General features: G+C 35.4%; 2 protein-coding genes across 9 annotated transcripts in view; one reads left to right on the top strand and one right to left on the bottom strand.

Annotated features, from left to right (window-relative positions):
* LOC134276285 (centrosomal protein of 170 kDa protein B-like) overlaps positions 1-11,433 on the top strand; it is a 42,021-nt gene extending 30,588 nt beyond the window's left edge. For 7 of the 8 annotated variants that reach the window (XM_062758563.1, XM_062758542.1, XM_062758550.1 and 4 more), the window contains 6 exons: positions 4,290-4,410; positions 4,944-6,700; positions 7,043-7,216; positions 8,913-8,998; positions 9,267-9,424; positions 9,708-11,433. In XM_062758563.1, the coding sequence (XP_062614547.1) occupies positions 4,290-4,410; positions 4,944-6,700; positions 7,043-7,216; positions 8,913-8,998; positions 9,267-9,424; positions 9,708-9,922 (2,511 nt within the window). In that variant the 3' untranslated portion in view covers positions 9,923-11,433. The remainder of the gene's footprint in view (positions 1-4,289; positions 4,411-4,943; positions 6,701-7,042; positions 7,217-8,912; positions 8,999-9,266; positions 9,425-9,707) is intronic. The other variant, XM_062758570.1, reaches the window with a different exon arrangement.
* A 1,073-nt stretch (positions 11,434-12,506) lies between these two features.
* Positions 12,507-25,371, bottom strand: LOC134276273 (apoptosis regulatory protein Siva-like). Its single transcript, XM_062758533.1, has 4 exons — positions 25,196-25,371; positions 16,329-16,598; positions 16,008-16,143; positions 12,507-14,471 (listed from the first exon to the last, which is right to left on the bottom strand). The coding sequence occupies exons 1-4, from the start codon at positions 25,311-25,313 to the stop codon at positions 14,423-14,425; spliced, it is 573 nt and encodes a 190-aa protein (XP_062614517.1). The 5' UTR covers positions 25,314-25,371; the 3' UTR covers positions 12,507-14,422.
* Between the last annotated feature and the right edge of the window lie 334 nt (positions 25,372-25,705).

Raw genomic sequence — 25,705 nt, 5'->3', positions numbered from 1 at the left:
AGGGTTTTTGGGGACATGTTGATGTAATAGTTATGTATCACTGTCCATGGATGGGCCTGCTATGTTACACAGCTGATGAATGTTGAAAAGGTGTGAAAAGGAAATCAACATTTAATGACTGGCGTAGTCGTTAAGTGAAAAGGAAATTAATTAAACTCTTGTTTCCGAGCTTCTGTAATTTGTGCAATCTAGATGAAATTCGGTGAGGATATAAATATTTTTCTTCAGGTAAGAAATTATTAAAATTAATGTAACTGTATGGCCTTATGGATATAAAGAAAAATTAACCTTTTTCTACGTTTACTTATAAACATGTTATATAGCTAAATTACAGTGCTGTACAATTATATACTCTTGATATATTATATTCTTGATGTATATAGACATGTACACAGTACATTTTTTTTTCAAATATACTTGGGTATATAATTAGGGTTTGTTCCTGTTTTGCACACATTTGAATATTTCATGCATAGAAAAAATGTGTGCAAAATCTACTCCATTAATTTGAGAAAAAAAGAAGGCTTAAAGGATTAAAATAATGAATAACATACTTTTGAGGCTGTGTATTTATTTTAAAAAAATTCAAATGAATGTAATCAGCTTATGATTTAATAAGCAATCATTAATGATGCATTTTTGCATTGTTCATGTTTTGAAGGTCAATCAGGGTTATTATTTTCTCCATTTAATGATTTTTTTACATTGTATTTTGTAATAAATGTTTAGGCCACCATATTAGCAAGCATGGCAAGAGTTACACTTCAAGCTGATTTTCACTTAAGGGCACACTCGCACATATACTTATTTGTCATGGCTAATAATCACGCATGATTAGATTGATGAATATTGATTGCACATTCTGCCATCACTTGAATTCTTGCTGATTTATGAGGTCATGTACTCAAAAAAAATGTAATTTAATTATTTACTAGAACTTGTATTTTTAAATTAGATCAGTATGTGCCCAAAACAATTTTAATGTGTTTAAAGTCTTGAAAGAATATTGGGACAATTTTTGTTGACTTTCTAATAGATTTTTTTAAGTTTGAAGCATGTAGAAAGAGCACATATTTAAATCCTGTAATTTTCTACAGTCTTTACATTTCTGGTCATTTAAAGCAAGGTTCAATATTTATGTTGGCTATTTATTTACATGAGAAGAGGTCTGAATGTTTGATTTTCTACTGTTTAATCAAGAAGTATTTTTTACCTGGTAACACAAAACAGTGTTTTGTAAACAATGACTACCTTGATCATAGTTTCCTGTATTGCAGTTAGACAGATTTAATGACAGTTTAGTTGATTTAAATGTCACCCCCACATTTGCACATTTTTTCTAGTAATACAAGACATATACTAGATCTGACGAAAAAAAAATTAAAAAGCCATGCTTGGTTGACTTCAGGAAATTGTAATACTGGTTCGGCTCCAAACATTCGTGAGGGAAGTGTTACGATCAGCGAACATTTCACGATCTCTCTCTCGCGAGCTTTATGAACTTTCTGTTCATGTACTGTGAACTGTTAAGGGCTGGTACTAAATGGACTGTCAGTCTTGAGAGGGAATGTGGAAATAACTGGGAGATAGAGATCTGAATCTGATTATAGAGGAACACCAGCACATGTCTGTGTGTGTATTTGTTTACGGTTTGGATCTTTGACTACAAGGCATACTGAGCTCTCTCGTACTGGGATATATAGTGTTATATCATGGCTAGTGATCTGTGGTCGAATTTTCCTATTCACACCATTCAGGTTAGTTGATAAGTGAGTTTTCTTATTTAAAAAAAAAAATCACTTTTTGAAGCAGGTAAAAAAAAATATTCTAGATTTAGATTTAGGTACATTTGACTATTTCTGCCTTTGTGGAATTTTTATTGGGGGGGGGGGGGGGGAGGAGAGAGATAACCTTAACATGTAATGTGTATTTGATTATAAAAGGAATGCTAATAGATGAAAAGAATATGTTGGTCACTGTCCAATCACATTGATGTTAAACAGACAAAAAATACTTGGCATTCATTCTTTTTCCATTGAAATAAACATGCCATATCTGCTTGGGGGAAAAAAAAGTTGACCTTATGTTCTAATCGGGGCTTACCACTTAACATCTTGGTTTATTTGGCACACTCAGGTCTCGTAAAAACCCTATTGGGCAAGATTGTTTGTGAAGTTTTTTTTCCTCTCACAGCTGTAACCTAAAGGTACCATATTGTACTTGGCATTCCACTGGCCATACCAGATTTTGATTACCAGCTATTTGATACAAGTGAAATATTTCTGTGTATCACGTTTTATAGTCAGGGCCATATATCACCAACTATATATCTGACTAGAGGTGAAAATTGGCAGTTTATATTGTCAGGTAAATTGTGGAGAATATATTGGTGTTTGTAAAATATGTTAATAATCCAAATTTTTTGAAGGCACATTTTTTGTTCTTATGTATATAAGTGCCTCACTAAAAAAAATTCTGTTGTTAAAGACTTACTAGCAAGAAAAAGAAAGTGGTAATATGAGTGATCACTTGTGTCGACAGAAACAAAGTGGTTTTGTTTGCCTGTTATTGAAAGTTATATTGATGCATATTGCTAACACAAAATCTGCATGAAGTTGAAAGACTTCTGAAATCTATAGACATAGGTATCTATTAGATCTTAGTGGGAGAAATTCTGTATTGTCAGCTGATTTGAAATAAAATGTTTGATCCTTGTGGTCAGAGAAAACCTTTAATGGGCATGTTTACCTATTTAATGGCATGTTCACGTCATAATGAGAAATTCTCTCCCCTCATTTAACAAGAAACATGTCCCCCTACTTCCTAAAAACGTGAATTAAATGACGAAATGTGGCAGAGTTTGGAATGTTAAAATGGCCGTCGCCCAAAATTTATCAAGGGGTAATCTCTAACCCTATTAAGTAATTAAAGCTAGGCTTGCATGTTGTGTTTTCTTATTAGTAAATTGGTTATTGAACAATGGCAACTTCAAAGTTTTCACAAAAGGAAAAGGTTCATTCTTTACTTTGGAAGATTTGGAAATCGTTTTTTAAATGGCAGGCTTTCAGAAAAGTCACAACCAATTCTTAATCTGATAGATATACAGAAATATAGGACTTGTCAAAAAATAGTTCAGAACATGTTTAAGCATTTTCAATTGAATAAAACCAACAATTATAGTAACCTGACACTTGTAGATTGACATGCTTATGAGGAATCTTCATGGCATTGGTATTGGATACATGTAACTCAGTGTTTTTTATGACTATATACTTTATATGTATGTTACTCACCATTAGACTATAGTTTCACAGGTTGACAGTTATGTCCAGAAAGATGCAGTAAATATGTGACCTAGCTCCTTTTTTTGACAATATATCTGGTGATTTATCCGCTTGTCTGGAGTAGTCATAAATTTTGCAGCTTTCTGGGTGTAGAAATAAAATTTTTGATCAGTTTGTGCCAGGTCTTAAATGATAAAGTTTCTCCGGAATAGAGATAAGTGTTGATCTTTTTTTTGCTGCTTTTTTGCTAAACAGTTGAATAAATACAGTGAAACCTTTTTAATCGGATATGCATAAGGAGGGAAATTTTTGGTATTACATTGGAATAGACAGGTGGGATGTTGGATTACACAATGCAAAGAAATAGAAATGGTAGTTTAGGAATGAAAATAAATGTTGAAATTCACAGTGAAATGGATTGCACAGCTGTGACGGATTAGACAGTTTTCACTGTATTTGCAGAATCTGACAGGTTTCCATGGTGTAGTGGTTAAATTTCTAAAGCAACATTTTTTTTTTCATTTTTTAGTTCAAAAACTCATTTGTAGTGTATTTTTGATCTGCCAGAATGTTTGTTCAGAAAGCCGTAATAAAATTTCCATGTTCTGTATAAGAACTGGAGGGTATGTAAGAGTGCTGTATATAGATTCAGACAGTGTACGCTATTGTTACGAGAGCTGCATTGAATACCTTAATGAGGTATACAGGTTATTCCAAACCTGGTGTATGCTGAAGGGTATTAATTCTGAAGGATTTTTTTGTCATAATAAAGACCTGTGTACATTACATAGCAAAAAAAGTTCGCTGAGTTTAATTTTTTCTCTCTGGGCTATATACAGGTAAAATCAGATTTCGGAACCACTCTGTCTAGATTTAAGTACGTTACACCTGATAGATATTTTTCCTGACTCATTTGTGTACGTTTGTAATTATCCACTTATTTTTGGATAGGTGTATACCTATAATGGGATTATCTGATGTTTATCTGAATTTTTTTGATTTCAGGAGAACCCCAGCGATGCAGTGCCCAGCAGTGCCCCCACTTGGGTGACCCAATGGGCAGCCCTGACCAGTAAGAGTAAGACATCGGAACCAACCAGTCCCAGTAGTAGTGTCTCCGATAAAGGTAAATATTGAGTCTCTCAAGTTTATCAGACGATTTGTCTCTATTCTCCAATATCTTCCTGTTTCTTGATAAAAAAATAATCCTGTTCACCTGTATTAAACACATGTAGATTTACAATAAAAGAAGGGAAGAACACAGGGTACACTTTTTATCATTAAGACATATCAAGGTTTCCTTTTGATAAGGTTTGAAGTACTCAGGTGATGATTAAGATTTTTTATGACGTACAGGTATTTTTGTCTTTTATGATCGCCGTGGTAATGTTTTTCAGGAGTTAACAGGGATTACTCATAATGAATTCACCAAGTACTATTAACATAATCATAATGTTTGTCTGTAATGAAAAAGGATTTAATTTAGCTTTGTTGTCAAAGTGGTAAAAAAGATAATTTATATTAATTTATGTACATGAGACATTTGAAATAATGTTATACACTGAACTTGTATTAAGATACATACTGGTTCCTTTATGTGTAAGCTATCGTACACTTTATATGAGGAAATTATTTAAATGTTTATATTGATAATTTCAGATACCATGATGTCTCCAGACTCAAAAAAGCCCTCGAAAGGCTTGAGTAGGAAACGACCAGGCACGGGCAGGAGATTACCCACAATTCCTGGTAAAAGTCCGGACGGGAGTAACTGTAGTTCTCGATTAAGTCAGAGCACGGACAGTCAGAGTCCCAGGTGCCCCTCCACTCCCAGATACGGAGAAAACAACAACATCGCTGACAAGCAGAAGGCTGTCACAATATCTAGTCATGTGGTAAAACGTTCTGAGGGCACAGACACAGAATCAATATCGAGAACAAAATTTGACAGTGAATCAGAAGTGACATCTGTGACACAAACTGATGAGTTTTCAACTCCGAAAACCACCTCAAGAAGTACTGCTAGTGTTGATACCGAAGTTCTGTTGAAAGATACACAAACTGTCATGGCAGCCATGGAGGCTCGCATGGATTCAAAGTCAGGTGGTCTTCATAATGGACATGTTCAGGATGATGGTGATAATTTGTCTGACACAGAAAGCACAGCAGCACTTGTAAATGGACATGAGGGATTTTTAAAATCTAATTTATATACTAGTCCTCGGGAATCTCTGGCAAAGACCAGGGGTTTTCAGCAACATAAACCCGTGTCTCGAAATAGCTCGGCCAGTGAGAGACTTCAAGCATTCCGAGATAGGAACTACAAAAATGTTACACCTCCTGAAAACTCAGTAGTTTCAGATGTTTTAAGTGAAAATTGTGATCTCAACCAATCTATTGACAGAACCAGTGAGTGCAGTGATACTGGGGTTAGTTTTAATCGATCAGGGTCAAAGGGCAAGGGTACAATAAGTATGACAAGACCCAACAGGGCTTTCCAGTTGAGGAGAGCAAGGGCAGACGGAGAAGTCCCTGATACTCCTAGTTCAGGGGTCTCAGAGGCTGTGTCACTGACTAATGTGTCTTCTGCAAGTTCTTCACGTTCTGTAAAAAGTTCCACCCCCACGCGATCCATGAAGGCTGCCAACAGACTCAGTTACCCCTACACTAAACAAGACTCTGCGAGGAGCAAAGAGAGTTTAGGGGCTGCTATTGTACAGAGGAGCAGAGAGGGTGGTCCTCAGTCATCCTCGAGGAGTAATGCCAGTCTGGGTGCTAAAATTGCTCAAAAAGCATCCAGCAATCAATCTTCAGGAAGCTTGTCTAATGTTTTTAACAGAAGTGATGGTGGACGTTACAGTCTCAAGTTGAACAGATCGTTGAGTTCACAGGACTCTATAAACATAGAGAGTAGCAATACTCCTTCACGCAAACCTGATTTTAAGTCTGTAAAATCAAAGTTAAAAACCACCCCCACCTATGGTCTTTCAGTCACTGGTATTAATAGTAACAGAAGTAGTGTTACGTCTGCCTCAAGTCGATCCAATTCCCCCAGATCTGCTGAGAAGGCAGCTTGGAAGAGGAGGAAGGAGTATGACCCCAGAAAGGCAGTGGCAGAGGCCAAGGCCAAAGCTAAGGATGTCAAGGTCAAGATGGATAACCAGGGTAAACCCAAAATGATCAGGTCAGCCTCCTTCACCAACACAGCTGAGCTGCAGAAGTACAGGAGGCAAGCTCTTCAGAAGAAGGACTCGGTGTCGAGTCCAGATGAGTTGAGTTGTGCCAGTGAAGGAACAGGCTCAATGACAGACAATGTGTATCAAAGAAGCTTCATCCCCTACTCAGGAAGGTCACAGTCCAGTCGAATCTTAAGTACAGAGGAGGAGGAGAGTAGCATGATTGTCAAGTCAACTCAGGTATATTTACATGTTCTTATTTTTCCTGTATACAAATATTTAAATATAGTGAGTCATAGGTTACCCTTCTTGATAAATTCAACTTCATTTATGAGTCATTTTATGAAGAGATATTGTTGTGAACATTACCCCCATTGTTTTAGATGTTGTGGTTTTAAATGTAGCAGTATATACCTTACTTAAAGTGGTATGGTACATGTATAAACTAAACATTAACAATTCATGATATAGCTTGTTTGTTGGGGCTCATTATTTAATTTTGGAAAAAGGTTTTAGGTTTTTTGAAAAAATCCTTTTGCTTTATGCCTATCAGCCATCTAAATACTGTCATTATGTTTTTAGGACCTAAGCAGCGGACGCTATAAATCGGCATTCACCCCACCGCCCCAGAACTCTGTCCCCTCTCCCCCTTTAATGCCCTTGTCTGTATTTAAAAAGCGAAACTCCTTTGAGAGTTACGAGACTCGACATGGAGTCACCAGACACAAAGCTCAGCTCGAGCCTCCAGTGCAGCAGGTTTGTCCCGCAGAATTGCCCCCTGAGTATACTCAACACTACCAGCTTGTTTGAATTTTGTCTGTTTATAAAGGACTCTTTATTTTCAAGCTTATTTTCCTCTTTTTGTTTTGAATTTCATTGGTGTTGAGGGAGTTTGAGCATGTATTTGGAAGGTGTTTTTCTTAAAAAAAACTAATGATAAAATTTTCCTTATTTTAATTATAAAAGAAAAAATTTGAATTTCAAATTTTACAAAAAAAAGTTATAAGCTCATCAACCTGGCATCAGTAGTTGAGCCAACAGTAGGTTAGGCATTAATTACCTTAAAAATCATCATTTCAATTAATCTACTCCTATAACCAATTAATACTGTAGATTTCATTTTGAGTTTTAATAGAATGGCAGCTAACACAAGTTTCCACAGAATCTCCAGTATTTGAATCGTGACCTAGTGCTTTTGATTTTCTCTCGCTAATCTAATACAGGTGCAAAGTGGGGCTACTTAGGCCCACTGTAGACCATGTATATATTATACACACCAGTACCCATCCATAACTACTCCTGCATCTGTCAAATATTTGTCAGTCAGTTTCATAACATATTACTTGTGTGAATGAGTGTACCATAGTCAGCATTTCTGTATATATGTGTATTTGATATTTTATATAGTGCTGAAGTTTCAATATATGTTACATGTATGCAAGATATTTATTTATTGTTTTTTATCACTCTAATTACACAATTTTTAGGAAAATGTGGGTGGAAAATTGACTTGAAAGCCTGATTAAATTGGACTTCATTTTCATTTAAATGATTCTGAAGTTTGGTGATACATTTTAAAGTAAAATGTATACAATGTATATACAGTGTGGAACCTTTTGAATCATCCAAATATTTATCTGTTCAGACAATGATTTTTTTTTGGGGGGGTGCACTAGTTTAATATTTCTGATGATTTACTTGTGATTTTATTTGGTTGTGTAGTTTTGTGATAAATATATATCTGAGGGAATTATATAGATTCCATTTTTATGGAATGCAGATGGGAATTTCCTTTCAAATCTTATGATATTCTTTATTATTAATGTGAACTTCATGCATTTTAACATGACTTTTTCTTTGTGACCATTTTGAAAATATGTACAAGCTAACAGTAGTTGTAGAAATTGACCATGATACTACGAATTAATGAGGTATCAGGGAATATAGAATTTTGATAATATTGGTGAGGGCAGAATCTGATTTCCTAAATTTTGAATTTCTGGTGATGGTCCCAAAAAAATATGGAAGAAAAATATACTACTATTGCAAAAGATATTTACCAACAATTGAATCTCTCTGCTACATTCATGTATATCTTTGCCATGTACATGTTTATTTCTTTCTATTTCATATTGTATATGATATTTATATATTAAAATAATATATACACATATACTGCTTTATGTAACCCATATTTTATGATTTAGAATTCTAGAAACAATCAAACATTGTAGTACAAATTAACTGCAATGGCTTCTTTATTGTCATTTCAAATTTTAAAAATTTAGGGTTTTAAAGTCTGTTAAGATTTCTTGAAAAAGTATTTGGTTTGGGCATTAGTTTTCATTTTAATTTTTTTAGTTAAAAAGTTATACATGATAAAAGCAGGTGCTTGACTTTTTTTGGTACTTTGTTATTATTTAAAATACTTTAAATGTTGTATATTTTTCAGTCTTATGACAACATTTTGGTGTCATCTATCTACCAGCTGTCACTCAAACTCAAAACCAACACTGAAAAAACACTGATGCAGCTCAAGTAAGTCATGGGAAAAGGTCTTAGAATGGGTTTATAAAGAATAAATACAGAACATTATATGTATTATTCTCTCATAAAGCATGCATCAAAACTGGGAAATTGACCATACAGTTAGCAATCCCCTAATCATTACTACAAAATTTTGTGGAGTCCTTATACAAGTTTCAAAATCAAATACAATAATGTGTGTATCTTCAAATGGTGACTGAACCTGTTAGTTTTGTAAATTGTTGATAAACTGTTATATGGATTTTATCTGTTATGATAGGTTGGATCAGAGAATTGAGGATACATCATCTCCCTCTCCTATTGATGATATTCTGAACCAATCATCATCCAATAGTGATATTCCTGGCTGGAAGGCAGCCAATCAGGAGCTAGCAGCCATCCTCACCAATCTGAGGAAAACCGAGCATAGAATTCACAGTAAGACCAATGCAGTAATTGACATTATAATTAGAATTTTTAGAAGGAAAATTGAGGAAAATGTGTCTGTTTTGATAAGGATTTTATTATTTGATTGCAAGAAGTAACTCGTAATTGTCAAAAAGTTGGGAGAGCAAAATTGACAATTTTTATTCAGAATTCATTTTGAGGAGGTTTGATGTAAAATACATATGCAGTTAAAGAGAGTATTCAAATTGATTCTTGGGAGATTTGTACATTGTGGCCTTCGTTGGTTTTTTAAAAACAAACTTCCTTTTTAAAGTGATGCACAAGGCCCTGTATCCAGATGACGACAGTTGCTCCGACTCACCTGGATTATCCGGACGAGAGAAGCGGGAATATCTCCAGGAAATAGAGCGGATCCGCAGCGAATTAGCTGGCTTCCAACCAATCGCAAAGCCTCAGGTCATAAAGGATGACCAGGCTTCCATAGAATCTGACTGTGAAGAACTGGGAACTGCTGACGAATTCTTTTGAGGCTTCAGGCTCTTTATATATGTCAATTTTTAATTAAAAGAGACTTCCATTGCAAATTTTTTGTCCAAACAATTTTATTCTAGTCTCAGAAACTTCTTTTTTATAACATTGCCTGGTACAATTTATCATTGAATTGTAACGTTCTCAAGTTCTTTTTGTTCTGATGTAAATGGCAAACATTTCTTAGTGATATCAGAAAATATTTTAGAGGAAATCATTCATTAAAGTATAATTGTTCTGCATATATTAATATGTAACTTTTCAATTTTGTATGGCAATTGTTACTCAAAGAAAATGGAAAAAGGAGGAAAAAGTATCTTTCACTTGAATAATCTTGGCTCATTAAGAGTACATTGGAATAAATGTTATCCAAGTTTGTTGTGACTATGATACATTTACACAAATCACACTTTTGTGAGAAGAATGTTACCCATTAAACCAGTTTTCTGACTCTGTGATACATACGGTAGTGCTTTTTGCTGGCTGTGATCATGCGTTAGTGGCATTAGATATTAAAGTAGATATTAACTTTTTACATTCATTGTTTTTCTATCCTTAAAAATTCCTGTATATGAACATTGATGTAATGAACATTTTCAGCTTTCTATGACCTTTAAATTTATTAATGAAAACTGTTAACTTTTTCTTGTCAAATTAGATAAAAAATTTAATTTTTAAAATACTACACATTCATTTTACTTGAGGAAACATACTCAGTACTCATAACGTTGCAGAAAATCTATGTGTATATATATCCCTACTGTTTGCTCTTTTTTTTCGTGTGCTGTTGTATTTAAATTTTCGTGATATTTATGGTACGTTTGCTACGATCTGTTAGGTCTCATCATAATTCAAATATCATACTGTTAGCTTTCTACAAAGGAACATAAAGAAATATAGCAAGGAGTAAAGAAGCAATTTAAAATTAAAAGAAAACCAGACTATTGTAAAAAAAAAAAAAACCAACTGTTCAAATTGATATTGTGTTTTTTTTACCCTCAATTCCATGTCATTTTCTTAAGTGTTATTTTTAAGCATACGAGGAAGCATTTTTAAGCCACGGTTGTATTGTAGCATTTATTGCCTTTTGTTAGTGACTGAGTCACATTACTTGGTTGTTTGGTTGTTCAAGAGTTTCATTCTCCGTCAAATTCCAGGGTGAATGACAATAAACTAAACAGTTAACATACTTATTATGTTAATTAAATTAGAAGTTGTGATACAATTTTGTATTCATTCTCTCACACTGCTTTGAATTGTTGAAGAAATTTAGATTTATTGAATGCATTCCATTGAGGTAATGGATGTTGGTGTGCCTGTATATTTCCATTGTTTGTTTGTTTAGTTATGCTTCAAGCATATTACGGTTGTTTAGCCAGACTGGTTTACTGAAATACACAGTCTGAATGCAATATTTTGTATTGATTCCCTTTTATTTACAAATGCCTTAGTTGCCATGAACAAATTGTTTTATATTAGATAATTTAATAAATTTATGCATTAATGTGAAATCAGTGGTTGTTATTCATGACAGCTTAAGGAAGAGATTGCAAGGGTCTGTGGGAAAAAAATTTCCCATCTTTACATACATGTATAATTTGCCTTACGTTATTGCTATCATAATATGTAAATATCGCATGACGCCTTGCAGTTGCGACCTTTATTGGAAGGACATATATCACATGGTTGTAGTATAGTAAAACACGCTTATATTAACGAATTGACGTTTATAGTGAAGTGATTCTTATTCCCTGTGTCTTAGAAATATACAAGTATTGTAACCTTATTGGCTATAAGGAATTGCGCTCATAACGAAGCATCCCTGTCACTTCATTATAAGTTTGTTTTACTGTAGATAGATTGTTTGATATTGCGAAGTGGAGTACATGTATATTTGCGATTGGATACTTGCCATGCTTATCTTTTGTAAAATAAATGACAAGTCTATGCATCTTCATGAAGGATGCAGGGATTAGTTTCTGCGTAATCTCTGTACATGATAGCTGTCAGTGTACAAACTGAATGTGTACTAGCATAAAGGGGCCCACACTTTTTTTTGTTAAGTTTGGGTCTATGTCTTGACAAATTTAGAGAACATAATCTTTGTACCAAGTGTGTGCATCCATTGATTCTCCATAACAATTATAGCCCAGACAAGACTGATACTTTTTTCTACAAGTGGCTTCGAACTTGCTGGAATGACTTTGGGTCAAGGTCATGACACAATCTCCAATTAGAAACTTCTGGATAATAAGCAGTCTCTGCTTCTTCTTTTCACTCTTCTAATCTATTGCATATTTATACTATAATAAAATCCACAGAAATCCATTGTAAATATATGTCTAGCTTGAAATCAAAACTCAACTGAAAAAGGATCTGGTAAACCATTTTGCAAGCTTGCTCCTTTTCAATACATATAAATAATATGCGGCTGCATTATGTTACTGTAGTTCATCAAGTCAAAAATTTGTGTTTTGCAAGAAATGATAGTTCCAAGCAAACCCTATGACCTTGCAGCTATGTCCTTGGCAACTGTCAAGGTTTTCTTTCATGTCTTCAGAGTTTAAAGAAAATGCAACTTAAATTCAGTTTTTGGCTATTTTTATTTCAAATGTGTTTTTTCTCTAGTAGAAATGTTTAATACAAATGTGAGAAACATCGGTCAACAGAAAAGGAGGATATCAAACAGAGTTAAACAAGCCTATGCAGCCTACAATGTTAATTGCTTTAGGAAGTCAGAATTTGGCATTTCTCTAAGAGCTTCATACATTATTGTAATTAAGATACTTTAAAGTGCCGTATCAATAAAGAGTTACAAACAAGTCATTGCACATAAATTCAAAAATTATAGATAGCTTTAATACAAAGATTTCTTAACAGTATTTAATTTAAACAATATTTTATTATGAACAAACATAACAGGATTGGACAGCAGCCACTGCCTATATAAGTCCTCTCTGTATTTATATCCGACATGTATGAATGTAAAGTCTGATTATTACTAACCCTCCATTATTTTCACAACACACCTTCTACAGCACTGCTACATAGTACAAATTCAGTAATAGTTACCATAATCGTATAATAAAATGATTATACGATGTGATTTATACAGAAGAGCATGTATAATTATTCTAAATATGACAAATCGATCTACTTTTATAGATACACAATGACATGTATAATCAATTCAAAATATACTGTACATGTACAATAAAATCTTAAAAATATTTAACATGACTTTTGCATTCCTCAATTATACTATCAAAAAAAAAAAAAGGCTGCACATTTTGCATAATTTTTAAAGTTAAATTACACTCTGCATAATAAATTCTACAAAATATATAAACAATTTATTGAAAAAATATATACATAATTGAATCGATTTAAATAAACAAACAGTAGCACTAGCTAACACAGTGGGTATTATGATGATTCTCTTGTAAAACTTAAAGCCGTGGATGTCTCACTTTGTTTTCTAGGCAATAATTACATAAAATAAAATAAATTTTATACAATTAATATTAAAGCTTTTTTGACTGTGGTGATGAACTGTACCTATAAAAGTCATTTTTTGATAGTTTGGTTATTAGTTGCTCAGTACTGGGAACAGGTCTACATGGGTTAATGTTAGCACTTTTTATTTTTACTTGTAAAGGCAAGTGTACATGACAGAATTCTTCAGCTAACAATTTTACAAATTACTTGTAAATACAACCAAAACTTATGAAATACATGGTAAAACTCCAATGGAAATCCCTTGTAATGCAAAGCAATCTTGTCATATGTCTTACTGTAAATATTTGTATGGCGAATTTTTAGGCAAATTCTGCAATTAGTAAGGTTCCAAAATTTACCATCACTTGAATCCTTTCATACTATTATACAAACCAACTTATATTTTGCAAATTCAATTCACAAGCATAACCTCCGTAATAAAATGTTGTTCAATGGAACTACAAAATTTTATCCACATATAAATATTCACTTTTACAATAATAGCAAAATGATTCAAAGAATGAAAGCAAAATCTTCATTTTAAAAGAATAAGGTCTAACTGAAGATCAGCTTCTCCAGATTTCTCACAAATCCAGCAAAAAAACTAACAGAAAAAAGTCACTGACAACTACTGTTGCATGGCACAACGCACTGCTGTTTTTCAAGAAAAATTTTTCATCAAGAAAACACACAACATGTATACAGGTATGCATACATGTACTTCTTATTCAAAAATAATATACAATCCTTTCAAGTACAAATGTAATTTCAACGTTTGCTTTTCCATCGATGCGTCACTTGATACACAATTCAACGAGTTGAGTCACGCCAAACAGTGAGTTACTGTTATATTGAGGGGTCTTTCTACATTGTCAAATTATTGTGTAGAAAACTGTAACATTGTTGCATCAGTATAAATTCTGCATATTGTAAAACTTGGAAGATCAATGGAGTACTGAGGTCTAATGGAATTCATGTAAAGCCATCCAGAGAAGCCTCTATCTATGCTGAACATCCCAAGCAGAAAACTCTCTCAAAACTTTCATCATAACTGAGAAACAGATAATTTATGTGCATAACTAGGGATCTTTTCTAAGAGATATAACTCTTTTTTTCAAATTTATTGCTATTTTAGAGGAAAAACATGTATTAATATAATAATACACTAACTGGTTGAAAGATGGGATCAGAACTTTAAATTCAAGAGAATAAAAAAATTCATCTGCAGAAAATTACAATTCAGTAAGAACTGATGGACATGAAATCAATGATAAAATATAAATGTATGATGCTGCAGTACAATTACATTACATGTTATTATGATACAGAGTTCCCGAAACTAGTCAAAAATATGTCGGACAATTGTCCTGTAAATATTCAAAATTCACCGGACAGTTGTAAAATTTACCGGACATTAATTTTTTGTATGTAAATTTAACATATTATAGGATTGGAAATTGTAACGATATAATAAATAATATGTGTAAATAAAAAGATGGCAAATGCAGATTTTTTTAAAAAAAATTATTAAAATATTTTCTATAAGGCCTGTGTATGCAGGATTTGACGTCGCCGACGGTGTGTGATGACCAACGCTTAATTCATCGTATAAAATTATTATGTCCTTTCTGACAGATTTTTTTTATTTTTTTTAAAAATAAAATCTGCAACATGACAACTCTTGGTTGATTGTTTGGAATTAGTGGGAAATATATGTTGTTTTCCAGGCTTTTTTCTTTTGGATTTTGGATTTTGGTATTTTATGTGCCAGGAAAAATATTACGTAAAATATCAAACTCGTTTTAAAAAGCCTGGAAAACGTCCGATATTTCTGACTAGTTAAAATTTATTATACAACCTCCACACAGTTAAAAATATGTACTAATGATATAAAGATATGCAAATTTATCAGGAAAATGATGATTTTAAGTGAATTTGTTGTCGTTTTACTACATTCAAGTCAGTCCGCTATTTTTAGAAAAGGGGAAAAACGCGCATGTATTTTAAATGCTATCAAATACATTAAAAAAAATCCAGAAGTTGGTATAATATTATCATGCTAATAGATTAAATTATAGAGAAAATAATAAATGGTAACAAATTGTCTGTAATCAAGCAGAAATAGCAGGCAACTCTTGCAACCCTGCAAATTCGTCCTTCAAAACGAAAGTAGATTGTCACATTTTTTTACTGTCAGAACTACAGAGTGCATATATTTATCAGAGGGAAAATATTTGTTTGACAGTGTTTTTAAAACTGTTTTTCCTCCCAGACTTATGGAAATTATTATTTTAATATGTAGCTTTTTATATTAGACAATCACCGTCTACATTTTATTTAAACAAGATCTGGCGCGCCCCTGACGTTTTTTTCATTCCTTTAGTTTTGCATTTGTTTATTGTCAGGACAATTGAATTAAATGATTTTGTTAAGATTATATGTAAACGTTATACAGTCTGTAAAAAAAAACCATCGGACATTTTGACCGATAAAATTAAGATTTTACCGGTCCCATTCAAAGTTTACCGGGGATCCCCGGTGGACCGGTGCGTTTCGGGAACTCTGATGATAAAATTACGATACTCACTTTAGGACAGAACAAAGCTGACAGAAGTTTCTCTGACAGTTACAGCACTGTAAGGACTGCTCATTACTCAGAGCTTTCTCACAGAAGTTACATCGTTCATCTGAGGGAAGCCGCCTTCTTTCTACTGGCTTTTTACCTATAAATTTACATCATAATGAACACAGAGTGAAGAAAACTATCAACTTAAATGTTCTATGAAAAATTCCTGATTAACTGAATTATCATTTGTCATTTTTCATAGAAAATGTTACTGTAAGATAATTGCTTAGATTTACAGATTTCTAAGATTTCCTATAGCTCTAGTGGTGTGTGTGAGCTTACCCTTTGAAAAATCAAATGTACCGGAACTGTTGTTTAGTCCAAATGCTGTTGGCTGGCTGGTTTCCATGTCTTCATTTTGGGCCCTATTCAATGCTGATGGAACGGTCAGTTGACCCTCATGGTCTATAACCAGCTGACCAGGAACCTGGGATGTGGCATCCATTGTATTGTAGTTGGTGATAAATGGCAGATTACAATTGGCATCAGCGGTCACTGTGTCAGAATGGTACAATGTCTGAACCCCATTGAAAAGCATATTTTTTGTCCTCTCTGGAAAAAGTGAAAAACTAAAATTTAATAGAAATACAATTCAAATAGAGTAATTTTAACCAACTTACGAGATATCGCGAGACTTGCAAGAGTTGTCTATCCCGTTAGTATATAGGTCCCTGTATACACATATGATTATGAATAGGAGTTAATGAAGTTTTGTGATATGTCCATAGTTGTAGTGAATGTGTTTGTTAACGTCTTTAGGAATTTGTATGATAGTTATTTTAACTCATCCCCACAATGTTGGGGGTCCTATGCCAACTCATTACTGTGGGATCCCTGACAAACTGAATTTTAGGGGGGGGGGGAGGAGGAGGGGGCTTACATCTTTCATTGAGAAGCACCAATCAAACTGGAGTAGAATTTAGTAGACAGGTAATCATAATATAAACAGAAAAGAGTCAGTTGACACCTCAAATACACATTGTTAGTTGTTTGCACCAAATTTCCGAAAGGCTCAACTTTATTGATTGAGAGTCTCTAAAAGAAGAAAACCTGTCAAGATTTGAATTTTTTCCCAGTACGTGACTGAAGTCAACCCTTCAAATCTCACTGTCATGGGTCCCAATAATTAAGGGCCTCTGGAATTAAAATTCCATGTAGCATAACTATTGTTACGTTTCACGAAGTGTACCTGTGAAATTCGGGTTAACTCTTGTTTACAAGTTTGGAATATATGGAACTTGAACCCGATGTTTATAAACTCCGTAAATATTTGTCAATGAACAGTTAACGAAAGAAATGAACAATAATTGATTTAATGACTTTATTAATTTAACATGTATGATTTAATGACAAAGTGGTGTATTTTGTATGTTTTAAATGGGTACAACGTTATTAATTTAGTAGGTAATTTTGTTGGTCAAAACCCGCTAACTTACTGATTGCATTGATTGTGACGTAATAGGTTTCTGATTGTCTCTTACGTCATCATAACAACTTTTGTCTATATAAACCAGCTGTTTTGGGTTCTGACTTCAGTCGGCTGTGGGGAGCGACTCAGCACACAGCCTTCCCTGGTAAGGGAAAAGTGACGTAAGTCACTTTGGGTAACGACTCCGTATACTTCGGTTATAAGACGGTACCAAGTCTATGTATACGAAACCATTAAGGGGACCAAGTTAGTAGGAACGTCCTGTATTGACCATCGGTTGGTCACCTTTTTGTTAACCAAATAACGTTGTACCAACCAAGTTACAGTGTACCATTTTGTGTGTTTATAAGTGAACCATTTGATCGTCTTAATAAATGTTATCAACTTTTAACAAGTGTTATTCCTAACAAACATTGTTTAAAGTGACCAAAATTTGGTCATTACGTCAACCTATTAAGTGACCAAAAGTTGGTCATTACGTCAACCAAATAAGTGACCAAAAGTTGGTCATTACGTCAACCAAAGAAGTGACCAAAAGTTGGTCATTCTGTTAACCAATTAAGTGACCAAAAATTGGTTATTAACCATTATATAAACTGTGACCAACGTTACCATCAAATCTCGACCAGTGACCAGAAAAACCAATAGCGGCCCACGAGTTTATTACACGATACCCTCGGTTTCGTTACATTGGTGGCAGTGGTGGGATCCGCTATTCCGTGAATTGTGAACCTAAACCATTACAAAGATGTCAAGGAACGAAAAATTGGTGGAGGAAAGTGACCATAATACAGAACCAAAAGAACCACAGTTTATCGACGGTACTCCAAGCAAAGAAGTTCTTTTGCGGGTTAATAACAACGACCAGATAGGAGACGGCAGCGCAGTCAACACATGTACCAACGACAGTCTACACATAATTCTACAAGAATTAAAAACTTTGAAGTCCCAAATGAACCAATTACAATCTCAAGTGAGACCAACGAGTGCTAACAACCAATATGTAGACCAAAATTGTGTGCAATCCGGTACCAATACTACGTCTAAAGATGACCAAATACACAGTGAACATCGCCCATATAGAAATACGTACCTAAAAAATTCATGTGACGAATTTTGTGATTATGAACATTCAAGGACAAGTTGGTCAAACCCAACAGTATCACGCAGTTATACTACCAATGCTAGGACCAACGAATTTCGGCCGACTATGTACAGATTAGATTACGATGTACCAAATCATGGTCATACAAGACAAGTTTATGACCAAGGATTCAGGCGTGCCCCGGAACCTAAAGGGAGAAAACCAGCAACATTCGATGGTACCATGAACTGGAACGACTATATAGTGCATTTCGACATAATCGCCCAATTGAACCACTGGAATGAGGAAACAAAGGCATTAGAGTTGGCTACCAGTCTACGCGGCCCGGCATTAAGCGTTTTGAGTGACCTACAACCAGAATCTCGGTATAATTTTCGTCACCTTGTTACCGCACTAGCAGCAAGATTTGACCCAGAAAACCAAACAGAAATTTATAAGACGCATTTAAAGAGCAGAATACGGAAGAAAAACGAAACGATCACAGAGTTAATGCAAGACATAAAGCGACTTACGAGGATGTCATACCCGAACGCACCCCTAGGTTTCCGTGACCAGATAACGAAAGATTCTTTCATCGGAAGTTTAAATGACCAAGAAATGGAATGGGCAGTGTTTCAAGGAAAACCGACAGACCTAGAAGATGCAGTGCGACTGGCATTGGAATATGAGGCCTTTCAACAAGCACGGGGGAGACGAAATAAAGTTGCAGTGCGTATGCAGACAGAGGAGCCAGCATATACCGAGAGAAATTATTACGAAACAGACCAAGTAGCTATGATCAGCCAAAACACAGATAAGAAGAAGAAAGGTCCCTGTTTCTACTGCAAGAAAGATGGTCACATCAAAAGAGAATGCAGGTTACTACAACGGCACCTAAAAAATGAAAAATACAGAAACCAAAGGAAACCGGAATACCTAAAAGACGTGACGGTCAGAGAACCCGAGAACCAGGGAAACGCACAGTAGTTGACGTCGGTGGCCGAACGTCAACTACAAAACAGAAAAGGCCACATGTTTTTGGAATAAAGAACTCAAATACTCGCAGTACCAACTTATTAACAATTGATGTGCTTGTTAACAATGTGAAAATTAATTGTGTCATTGACACAGGTTCAGTTATAACAGTTATCCACCCAAAGAAATATTACGCGATAGAAAGATGTGTGAGACCTAAATTAGTTCCAAACTGTAGTAACTTACAAATGGCTAACGGTGATTTAGTTGTACCAGAAGGTCAGACTGAACTTCAAATTTGTATTGATGAGGAAGTTACCGAACATAAAGTGATCGTCGCTGACGTTGAGTCAGATATGATTTTAGGTCTTGATTTTCTGAAACAGCATAATTGTCAATTGAATTTGGGTGAAGGAACTCTTACATTGGGAAAGAATAAATTACTATGTAACCTTAAGAGTGAACACAATCCTGTGTTCAAAATTTGCGTACAAGAAGCTTTACACCATGATAATGATGACCGACAACTATGTGAACCTCGTGACGAGAAGGAGACAAACGACGCTGAGAAGCATATCAGAGACTGTACCGTTGGTGACTCAAAGAAGAATCAACCAAGGGAAGTCGGAGGAAAACCGGGTCAATGTTTAGCTAGGGAACCACTGGAACAAGTGGCCAACGACATCCTTGGTCCTTTACCACGGACCAAGAAGGGTAACAAGGACGTTGTTACCAGTTCAGATTATTGCACCCGATGGATAGAAGCAACCGATAACCAGAAACGAAAGTATGGCACCAAGTCAAACCAGATTAAGTACGCCCCAGGACAATGTGTGTGGATTGCGTCAAAGTCAAGGACCAAAGGAAGATGTCCTAAACTTAAGGTTCATTGGAATGGACCTTACACAGTGTTAAGTGCCGTGTCCGATTCGGTATTCAAAGTAAGAAAGTCTACAGCCGAGAAACCAAAATATGTGAATCATGACCAGATGAAGCTGTTTTGTGGTGAAGCAGATGACATTATATCCGTGTAACGCGTATCTCGAAAGACATTACCAGTAGACTTGAATAAGTCATTGATTAAATACCCCGAAACGAGGACGTTTCGACTTAAGAAGGGGGTAATGTTACGTTTCACGAAGTGTACCTGTGAAATTCGGGTTAACTCTTGTTTACAAGTTTGGAATATATGGAACTTGAACCCGATGTTTATAAACTCCGTAAATATTTGTCAATGAACAGTTAACGAAAGAAATGAACAATAATTGATTTAATGACTTTATTAATTTAACATGTATGATTTAATGACAAAGTGGTGTATTTTGTATGTTTTAAATGGGTACAACGTTATTAATTTAGTAGGTAATTTTGTTGGTCAAAACCCGCTAACTTACTGATTGCATTGATTGTGACGTAATAGGTTTCTGATTGTCTCTTACGTCATCATAACAACTTTTGTCTATATAAACCAGCTGTTTTGGGTTCTGACTTCAGTCGGCTGTGGGAAGCGACTCAGCACACAGCCTTCCCTGGTAAGGGAAAAGTGACGTAAGTCACTTTGGGTAACGACTCCGTATACTTCGGTTATAAGACGGTACCAAGTCTATGTATACGAAACCATTAAGGGGACCAAGTTAGTAGGAACGTCCTGTATTGACCATCGGTTGGTCACCTTTTTGTTAACCAAATAACGTTGTACCAACCAAGTTACAGTGTACCATTTTGTGTGTTTATAAGTGAACCATTTGATCGTCTTCATAAATGTTATCAACTTTTAACAAGTGTTATTCCTAACAAACATTGTTTAAAGTGACCAAAATTTGGTCATTACGTCAACCAAATAAGTGACCAAAAGTTGGTCATTACGTCACTTCAAAAGTGACCAAAAATTGGTTATTAACCATTATATAAACTGTGACCAACGTTACCATCAAATCTCGACCAGTGACCAGAAAAACCAATAGCGGCCCACGAGTTTATTACACGATACCCTCGGTTTCGTTACATTGGTGGCAGCGGTGGGATCCGCTATTCCGTGAATTGTTAACCTAAACCATTACAAAGATGTCAAGGAACGAAAAATTGGTGGAGGAAAGTGACCATAATACAGAACCAAAAGAACCACAGTTTATCGACGGTACTCCAAGCAAAGAAGTTCTTTTGCGGGTTAATAACAACGACCAGATAGGAGACGGCAGCGCAGTCAACACATGTACCAACGACAGTCTACACATAATTCTACAAGAATTAAAAACTTTGAAGTCCCAAATGAACCAATTACAATCTCAAGTGAGACCAACGAGTGCTAACAACCAATATGTAGACCAAAATTGCGTGCAATCCGGTACCAATACTACGTCTAAAGATGACCAAATACACAGTGAACATCGCCCATATAGAAATACGTACCTAAAAAATTCATGTGACGAATTTTGTGATTATGAACATTCAAGGACAAGTTGGTCAAACCCAACAGTATCACGCAGTTATACTACCAATGCTAGGACCAACGAATTTCGGCCGACCATGTACAGATTAGATTACGATGTACCAAATCATGGTCATACAAGACAAGTTTATGACCAAGGATTCAGGCGTGCCCCGGAACCTAAAGGGAGAAAACCAGCAACATTCGATGGTACCATGAACGGGAACGACTATATAGTGCATTTCGACATAATCGCCCAATTGAACCACTGGAATGAGGAAACAAAGGCATTAGAGTTGGCTACCAGTCTACGCGGCCCGGCATTAAGCGTTTTGAGTGACCTACAACCAGAATCTCGGTATAATTTTCGTCACCTTGTTACCGTACTAGCAGCAAGATTTGACCCAGAAAACCAAACAGAAATTTATAAGACGCAACTAAAGAGCAGAATACGGAAGAAAAACGAAACGATCACAGAGTTAATGCAAGACATAAAGCGACTTACGAGGATGTCATACCCGAACGCACCCCTAGGTTTCCGTGACTAGATAACGAAAGATTCTTTCATCGGACGTTTAAATGACCAAGAAATGGAATGGGCAGTGTTTCAAGGAAAACCTACAGACCTAGAAGATGCAGTGCGACTGGCATTGGAATATGAGGCCTTTCAACAAGCACGGGGGAGACGAAATAAAGTTGCAGTGCGTATGCAGACAGAGGAGCCAGCATATACCGAGAGAAATTATTATGAAACAGACCAAGTAGCTATGATCAGCCAAAACACAGATAAGAAGAAGAAAGGTCCCTGTTTCTACTGCAATAAAGATGGTCACATCAAAAGAGAATGCAGGTTACTACAACGGCACCTAAAAAATGAAAAATACAGAAACCAAAGGAAACCGGAATACCTAAAAGACGTGACGGTCAGAGAACCCGAGAACCAGGGAAACGCACAGTAGTTGACGTCGGTGGCCGAACGTCAACTACAAAACAGAAAAGGCCACATGTTTTTGGAATAAAGAACTCAAATACTCGCAGTACCAACTTATTAACAATTGATGTGCTTGTTAACAATGTGAAAATTAATTGTGTCATTGACACAGGTTCAGTTATAACAGTTATCCACCCAAAGAAATATTACGCGATAGAAAGATGTGTGAGACCTAAATTAGTTCCAAACTGTAGTAACTTACAAATGGCTAACGGTGATTTAGTTGTACCAGAAGGTCAGACTGAACTTCAAATTTGTATTGATGAGGAAGTTACCGAACATAAAGTGATCGTCGCTGACGTTGAGTCAGATATGATTTTAGGTCTTGATTTTCTGAAACAGCATAATTGTCAATTGAATTTGGGTGAAGGAACTCTTACATTGGGAAAGAATAAATTACCATGTAACCTTAAGAGTGAACACAATCCTGTGTTCAAAATTTGCGTACAAGAAGCTTTACACCATGATAATGATGACCGACAACTATGTGAACCTCGTGACGAGAAGGAGACAAACGACGCTGAGAAGCATATCAGAGACTGTACCGTTGGTGACTCAAAGAAGAATCAACCAAGGGAAGTCGGAGGAAAACCGGGTCAATGTTTAGCTAGGGAACCACTGGAACAAGTGGCCAACGACATCCTTGGTCCTTTACCACGGACCAAGAAGGGTAACAAGGACGTTGTTACCAGTTCAGATTATTGCACCCGATGGATAGAAGCAACCGATAACCAGAAACGAAAGTATGGCACCAAGTCAAACCAGATTAAGTACGCCCCAGGACAATGTGTGTGGATTGCGTCAAAGTCAAGGACCAAAGGAAGATGTCCTAAACTTAAGGTTCATTGGAATGGACCTTACACAGTGTTAAGTGCCGTGTCCGATTCGGTATTCAAAGTAAGAAAGTCTACAGCTGAGAAACCAAAATATGTGAATCATGACCAGATGAAGCTGTTTTGTGGTGAAGCAGATGACATTATATCCGTGTAACGCGTATCTCGAAAGACATTACCAGTAGACTTGAATAAGTCATTGATTAAATACCCCGAAACGAGGACGTTTCGACTTAAGAAGGGGGTAATGTTACGTTTCACGAAGTGTACCTGTGAAATTCGGGTTAACTCTTGTTTACAAGTTTGGAATATATGGAACTTGAACCCGATGTTTATAAACTCCGTAAATATTTGTCAATGAACAGTTAACGAAAGAAATGAACAATTATAATTGATTTAATGACTTTATTAATTTAACATGTATGATTTAATGACAAAGTGGTGTATTTTGTATGTTTTAAATGGGTACAACGTTATTAATTTAGTAGGTAATTTTGTTGGTCAAAACCCGCTAACTTACTGATTGCATTGATTGTGACGTAATAGGTTTCTGATTGTCTCTTACGTCATCATAACAACTTTTGTCTATATAAACCAGCTGTTTTGGGTTCTGACTTCAGTCGGCTGTGGGGAGTGACTCAGCACACAGCCTTCCCTGGTAAGGGAAAAGTGACGTAAGTCACTTTGGGTAACGACTCCGTATACTTCGGTTATAAGACGGTACCAAGTCTATGTATACGAAACCATTAAGGGGACCAAGTTAGTAGGAACGTCCTGTATTGACCATCGGTTGGTCACCTTTTTGTTAACCAAATAACGTTGTACCAACCAAGTTACAGTGTACCATTTTGTGTGTTTATAAGTGAACCATTTGATCGTCTTAATAAATGTTATCAACTTTTAACAAGTGTTATTCCTAACAAACATTGTTTAAAGTGACCAAAATTTGGTCATTACGTCAACCTATTAAGTGACCAAAAGTTGGTCATTACGTCAACCAAATAAGTGACCAAAAGTTGGTCATTACGTCAACCAAAGAAGTGACCAAAAGTTGGTCATTCTGTTAACCAATTAAGTGACCAAAAATTGGTTATTAACCATTATATAAACTGTGACCAACGTTACCATCAAATCTCGACCAGTGACCAGAAAAACCAATAGCGGCCCACGAGTTTATTACACGATACCCTCGGTTTCGTTACACTATTCACATATTGATAGAGGAAGTTAATGTGACTGCGAGTATTCAACATGACAAGTCATTTCAAATAGAGAACAAAACATAGTGAATCAGTACTCCCATATTTCTTGTTCTAATCCTATGGTTTGTCAATACACAAATGGAAAAACGTCGTTTTCGTTTTTGACATTGCAATGATAGGTAACCAACCATTCAATAAATCACTTACCATACACAGCTTTAAGATTCTGCTCTCCGCTAACTCCAGCGTTTAATTCCTTATTGCCAATGTGAGATTTTAGCTGAAGGGGTGATCCTTCACCAAACGGGTTTCTTCTTTTGGGCATTTTCTTGTCTTTGTTTACTTGTGGACAGTTTCGCGGGGTAAAGTAGCGTTTCCGGTATTCATAGTATCCGAATTATGACGAATAAAAGTTCCGGTTTATGACTCCAAAATCAATATTCGATTTGTGAGATTTTAAGCTCAATAACAGATAGAAGAAGGAGGTTTTATTGAATATTTTATCTTTAAATTTAAATAACAATTTTTTGTTCCCCAAAAAAGAAGGTTGGGAGGACAGATGCCCAGCAAAATCGATCCCTACCCACCACATCCACCCCTCACATCTTTGGTCAACTAAAAACTTAATTCACTTAGAAACATTCTCAGTGACTCTAGACACAGGTACTCTATCAATTATTATTTGGTAGACTTTACTTTACCGGTCCCCAGATCCGC

Source organism: Saccostrea cucullata, unplaced genomic scaffold (assembly GCF_032062105.1).
Source record: "Saccostrea cucullata isolate Sc308-1 unplaced genomic scaffold, CSIRO_AGI_Scuc_v1 ctg717, whole genome shotgun sequence".
Lineage (NCBI taxonomy): Eukaryota > Metazoa > Mollusca > Bivalvia > Ostreida > Ostreidae > Saccostrea > Saccostrea cuccullata.
Note: the sequence above shows the minus strand (reverse complement) of the source record. Positions and strands in the feature narration are given on the sequence as shown.

Coding starts and splice junctions, on each gene's coding strand:
- LOC134276273 (XM_062758533.1), bottom strand. CDS start 25,313: ATGCCCAAAAGAAGAAACCCGTTTGGTGAAGGATCACCCCTTCAGCTA. Junction 16,599..25,195: donor GAATCTTAAAGCTGTGTATG/GTAAGTGATTTA, acceptor CACTTTTTCCAG/AGAGGACAAAAAATATGCTT. Junction 14,472..16,007: donor CAGCTTTGTTCTGTCCTAAA/GTGAGTATCGTA, acceptor TCTGTTTCTCAG/TTATGATGAAAGTTTTGAGA.